General features: G+C 37.8%; 1 protein-coding gene across 3 annotated transcripts; it reads left to right on the top strand.

Moving 5' to 3' along the window:
- Nucleotides 1-692: 692 nt before the first annotated feature.
- On the top strand, nucleotides 693-5,785 carry LOC109154570 (pentatricopeptide repeat-containing protein At3g24000, mitochondrial). 3 transcript variants are annotated; one of them, XM_019302369.1, is made up of 4 exons: nucleotides 693-3,994; nucleotides 4,187-4,399; nucleotides 5,078-5,251; nucleotides 5,348-5,785. In XM_019302369.1, the coding sequence occupies exon 1, from the start codon at nucleotides 1,038-1,040 to the stop codon at nucleotides 3,927-3,929; it is 2,892 nt and encodes a 963-aa protein (XP_019157914.1). In that variant the 5' UTR covers nucleotides 693-1,037; the 3' UTR covers nucleotides 3,930-3,994; nucleotides 4,187-4,399; nucleotides 5,078-5,251; nucleotides 5,348-5,785. The 3 variants fall into 3 exon arrangements, with proteins under 3 accessions (XP_019157914.1, XP_019157898.1, XP_019157907.1); XM_019302353.1 differs by having other exon boundaries at nucleotides 5,078-5,785; XM_019302362.1 differs by having other exon boundaries at nucleotides 693-3,998; nucleotides 4,189-4,399; nucleotides 5,078-5,785.
- The last annotated feature ends 510 nt before the right edge of the window (nucleotides 5,786-6,295 follow it).

The following is a 6,295-nucleotide window of genomic DNA, read 5'->3' as shown; positions in this document are numbered from 1 at the left end:
CGGCGCATATAGCACTGTGCGCCTCCCAAAACGACGTCGTTTTGGGAGGCGCGGTAGGAAGTTGCTGGGATTATGTGTATTTGTTCACACAGTTATGTGTATTTGTTCATACAGTTATGTGTATTGGTTCATACAGTTATGTACATTTTTTATACAATTATGTACATTCTTTTTATACAATTATGTACATCCGAATCAGAAAATTTGTGTGTATTATGTTAATAGTTGATGTGTATTATGTTAAAAGTTTATGTTTATTATGTATTATGTTAGATTATGTGTATTATCTTTTAAAAAGAGTATGTATATTTTGTTATATAATTATGTACATTCATGTATACAATTATGTGTATTCTAGTATAACATTATGTACATTCTTGAACAGCGGGTTTTTTTTTTAAGAAAAAACTACTGCCATTCACTGGGGCGGGAAATTTCAAAAAAAAATAAAAATGAAAACGACGTCGTTTTGCATCTGGGCGCATAGTGCAACGCGCGCCGTGGTGTAGGATATAAATTGCCTGCTCTTAGACTATAAAATAAAATGGAAATTGTCATTTACACAGCCCATTTAGAAGTTTGGTTCAGCCCAAAATCTGGAGCCCATAACTCGTTTCCTCTTTCTTCTTCTTCTTCTTCCCTACTTCACTACTGCATAAAAAGCCTTTGGAACTAATAAAAAGCATATCGGTCCGCCATAATCGTAGGCATCCGAACTTGAGCAGCGTGAAGCGGAAAAACGATATTTCTTTTACAAAGCGAGCCCTTGAATTCAAATTCAACGATTTACTCGTACGGGGCATTCTGGGCTCACCGTTGAGTCCTTCTCAAAGCTGGCGAGGCACTGCAATAGACAACTCATAGCTTTCAGAATTGACTCTCCATTCAAATTCGGCACTGCATCTTCACGAAACTTAACCATCTCTACCCAATGCAGAAAGGAGTCCAGGGACCATGGACTTGGGTGTCTCGTCAACCACCCAAATCCAGAAATCTCTGTCTTTTTACAGAAAGGCTTCTCAGAGATCACCGATGGCATGACGGGAAGAGCAGTGCATGCGATATGCATAAAGGAATCCCATTTAGACATTTTCCACAGCAATACCTTGATCAGCATGTACTCGAAGTTTGGCGGTGTTGGGCGTGCCCGTTACGTGTTCGATCAAATGCCCGAGAGAAATGAAGCGTCTTGGAATAACATGATTTCTGGGTACGTTCTAACGGGCCGGTACTACGATGCAGTTAGACTATTCATTGAAATGTGGGGTCTAGGGGTTGAGGCAAACGGGTATACTATTGCTAGTATATTGACTGCATTGAGTAGGTCCGAAAGTATGGTTCTTGAAGGATATCAAATTCATGGTCTACTCTTGAAGTACGGATTGTTATATAATGTTTTTGTGGGTACTTCGGTGCTGCATTTTTATGGTGTTTATGGGCTTATTTCTAATGCTAGAATATTTTTTGAGGAAATGCCTGAGAAGAATGTGGTTACTTGGACTTCAATGATGGTTGCATGCTCCAATAATGGAAAATTGGAGCAAGTTATTAGTTTGTACAAGCAAATGAGGCATGAAGGGGTTAGTTGTAACCAAAACACCTTCACTGCAGTTATTACTTCTTGTGGCTCTCTCGAAGACAACTCTTTGGGTCATCAAGTGCTAGGTCAGATTGTAAAGTCAGGATTTGATGATAATGTTTCAGTAGCTAATGCTCTTATTTCAATGTTTGGTAATTTTAATTTTGTCAAAGAGGCCTATTGGGTTTTCGAAGGCATGACTGGTAGAGACACTATATCATGGAATTCAATGATATCTGTGCTAGCACATAATCAACTTTGTGAGGAAGCATTTAGATGTTTCGACTTTATGCGCCGTGACCATGATGATATAAATTCCACTACACTTTCTTCCTTGTTGTCAGCCTGTGGTTCTGTAGATAATATAAATCATGGTAGAGGAATTCATGGTTTGGTGATGAAATTGGGATGGTATTCGAATATATGTGTTTGTAACACTCTTATTTCAATGTATGCTGATGCTTTAAGATATTCAGAAGCTGAAAATTTGTTCCAGAACATGGCAGAGAAGGATTTGATTTCTTGGAATTCCATGATGGCTGGCTATGTTTTGAAAGGAGACTACTTCAATGCCTTGAAAGTGTTGACTGAGTTGCTTCACTTAGGAAACACAGTAAACCATGTGACCTTTGCTAGTGCATTGGCTGCTTGTTCAGATGCTGAGTATCTAACTGAAGGGAAGATAGTTCATGGACTTGTTATGACATCTGGGCTCCAAGAAAATTTGATAGTTGGCAATGCATTAGTCACCTTGTATGGAAAATGTGGCATGATGTTGGAAGCTGAAAAAGTGTTTTTTAAAATGCCAGAAAAAGAGTTGGTTACTTGGAATGCACTAATTGGTGGTTATGCTGATAATAATGAAACTATTAATGTAGTGAGAACTTTTATACTGATGAGAGAGAGTGGTGAACCTGCAAACTACATTACAATAATAAATGCTCTTGGATCCTGCTCATCTTTGTTTGACCTCCTGAATACTGGAATGCCATTGCATGGATATATAATTGTAAATGGTTTTGAGAAAGATGAGTATGTGAGGAACTCACTCATAGCGATGTATGGTGAGTGTGGAGATCTCAAGTCAAGCAACTTTATATTTGATGAGGTGGTTTACAAGTCTTTTGTAACATGGAATGTCATGGTTTCTGCAAATGCTCACCATGGCCACTGGGAAGAGGCTTTGAAGCTTCTGCTCAATATGCAGAGGGCTAAAGTAGAGTTAGATCAATTCAGCCTTTCTTCTGGCCTTTCAGCTGCAGCAAACTTGGGTAGTCTGGAAGAAGGCCAACAGCTTCACTGTTTGACTACTAAACTTGGTTTTGATGCATACCATTACATCATAAATGCTACAATGGATATGTATGGAAAGTGCGGTGAACTGACATATGTGCTTAAAATGCTCCCAAAACCAAATATGCGTTCATGTTTGTCTTGGAACATACTGATGTCTACTTTTGCCAGACATGGACTTTTTAATGAAGCGAGGGAAACCTTTCATGAAATGCTTAAGCATGGTGCAAAGCCTGATCATGTCACTTTTGTCTCTCTTCTGTCTGCATGTAGTCATGGGGGTTTAGTGGATGAGGGTCTCACACATTTTGCTTCGATGACTATTGATTTTGGGGTCCCAGTTGCTATAGAACACTGTGTGTGCATTGTTGATCTGCTTGGAAGATCAGGAAGACTTGCTGAAGCAGAAGCATTCATCAATGAAATGCCGGTACCCCCAAATGACTTTATTTGGCGGAGTTTGCTGGCAGCATGTAGAATGCATGGGCATGCTGCACTGGCAAAGAAAGCTACTGACTATCTTCTTAAATCTAACCCCGCTGATGACTCGGCTTATGTTCTGTATTCAAATGTCTGTGCAACATCCGGAAGGTGGCAGGATGTCCAAAATGTTAGGGCCAAGATGGAATTAGGCAACATAAAAAAGCAGCCATCTTGCAGTTGGGTTAAAATGAAGGACAAAATTTGCACTTTTGGTATTGGAGACCAGTCCCACCCATTGTCTGAGCAGATTTACGACAAACTAGGGGAATTAAGAAAAAAAATTAAAGAAGCTGGATATGTCCCTGATACGAGCTTTGCATTGCACGACACAGATGAGGAACAGAAAGAGCACAATCTGTGGAGCCATAGCGAGAGACTTGCACTAGCCTATGCTTTGATTGCTACCCCTGAAGGTTCAAAGCTCCGGATTTTCAAGAACCTACGAGTCTGTGGCGATTGTCATTCTGTTTACAAACTTGTAAGCAACATAGTCAGGAGAGAAATCATATTGAAGGATCCTTATCGGTTTCACCATTTTAGTGGTGGCAGGTGTTCTTGTGGCGATTATTGGTAATCACTAATCACACCTACTCGTTATCATGACTTGTCGGAGTTGTCTTGGCAATCAACTAAAATATGTGAGGTAAAAATAACTTCTTATGACCACTGCAAGGTGCTCTATACTTGTAGCTTGTACTCATAGTAATGACAACTGCTCTTAGAAGTTTAAGAAACACTAGTTTTGGTTGATTGAAGTTCATTATCAGTCAATATATTCATATATTCACTATTCGCTTATTAGAAAACTAATTGTAACATATTGGTTTTGACAGTCGGAAGTTTTTTACGGATGGAATTATGAGATATGAAATTCAGTGAAGATTGCAATGCCACTGAATTGGAGGCAGACCTGGCTTATCTCACAATACTTTGTTGGAAGGTTCATTTAGGACCAACATCATTTGGGGTGCAAATCTGATTGGTGAATTCCTAGAAATTATGTGGCTGAGGGTGCTAACAAATATCAGTTCTGTTCAGAATAAGGTATGGTTTATTCCTTTGCTTTGATAAAGTTAAGATTTGTCTATGGAGAATCTTATTATGAGATGCACCCCTTTCTAGTATGTTATGATGGTCTCCATGTCTGAATGACTAGCACCATGTGTTTTTAATAAAGACAAAATATAAATCTAGATGATTCCTCAAGCTCAGTTGAAGTCAGAAAATATGCTTAGTGAGGATGTACACTAAAAACTTTCAAATTACTAGATGATTCCTCAAAACTAGAATAATTAGCATTTTAACATTTTAGAATTATGAGCAGTTTACTAATTTAGTATAAAGTATCTATAAGCCATGAAAATATATAGATTTCATACGCTAATAAATCTCTAAGTCTGTTGGTCCACGTTTTAGATTTTTAGCAATTTAGCACACTGAGAGAACTATGTTTTGGGGCTATTTCTACTTTTGGAGGAGGTAGAGGGGCCAAGGAGCTGAAAACATTTTAGCACATCATAGATTTAGCTCACTGATAAACATTTTAGCACACTGCCCTTAGTGGCTCTGCCACCAACTATACAAGTGACTTGACGAGATAAATGCAATATTTGACTTTCTTTTCTACATTGTATTTTAAAAATAAATAAAAAAATAAAAACTAACCTTTGATTTTGTCCTCATTATTGTTTAGTTGTGATTTAATACTTATATCATGAACAGTGCAAGTTTGGGAGAGATTCTCCTGTCAAGTGGATTAATTTCAAGGTATGAAAGGACGTTGCAGATTGTATATTGAGCAAGTGGCCATGGTGGGTGCCTTTTCCCCTATTCTGGAAGTATGTATATGTATATGATGGATGGTTATGGTATCAGGAAGACGGTTTCTATAGTGAGGTGGGTTAAGCCCCCAGGATATGTTCAAATAAATATTGCAGCTCGTGGCAGTAGAAAGGGAGCTATAATTGTCTTTTTTTTTTTTTTTTTTCTAAGTTAGGTGATCCTAGTTTCGTCGGACTAATTTTAAGCCCACAGGACCTTGCCTCTAGAGCCTCTGCGGACGTAAATCACAAGTCCCGCAATTAGTCCACCGGTTAGATCCTAATCACAGAGATCCAATCCAGACCTTCCAGTATCATTTTCATATAAATGTTTTCAATGGGATTCGAATTCTCATATTGCTGTCTCCCGTCATCATGACCTTTAAAGTCAGGCAACGAAGTAACTACGATAAGCCTCGGGGCGAAAGCTATCATTGTTAGGGATGCAGATGCTGTTTTGCTTGTGTTTGGCAGGGTTTGAGTTTGGAACTTTGGAAAAGGGATTTAGGGGCTGCTGTTTATGGCTGGAAGGAAGATGAGCTTCGTTCATGTATTTGCATAATTTTTTTGATGGATTATCAAAGGTCAGTTTTAATCAGTGACTTGTCACCTGTATTTTGAGTCATAGAAATTGCCACAACAAAGCATAATTACCCAAAAAAAAATGTTTTAAATAAAATAAAGAAAAAAAGAACATGATGTAATTGCTCTAATTATATGCATTTGTGGACACATCTGTGTTGTACCCATTATTCGTGATGGTACGGTGTTAGTTATATCTCAATTTAGTGGACACATTTAACATTAATTCATGGACAACATGAAGCGTGGCAATGTATTATTTCTCCAGCTGATACGGCATGGCAAATTATTGTGTGGACCATGGTTACACAATGTTATGTGCATCATAACAAAAAGTACATTTTTAATATACTAAATATATGTTATTTTTATACTGAATGTATATTATACAATATAATGTACACTCAGAACAAAAATAATATATATCTCCTGAATACAATGTACATTATTTTTGTACTAAATGTATATTATTTTTGTAGTGAATATACATTATTTTACAATACACAAAGTGGGTCCTCTCAATTTCTGCCACTCACTA

This window comes from Ipomoea nil, unplaced genomic scaffold, assembly GCF_001879475.1.
Source record: "Ipomoea nil cultivar Tokyo-kokei standard unplaced genomic scaffold, Asagao_1.1 scaffold0276, whole genome shotgun sequence".
NCBI classification, from domain to species: Eukaryota; Viridiplantae; Streptophyta; class Magnoliopsida; order Solanales; family Convolvulaceae; genus Ipomoea; species Ipomoea nil.
This window is presented reverse-complemented; position numbering and strand designations above follow the sequence as displayed.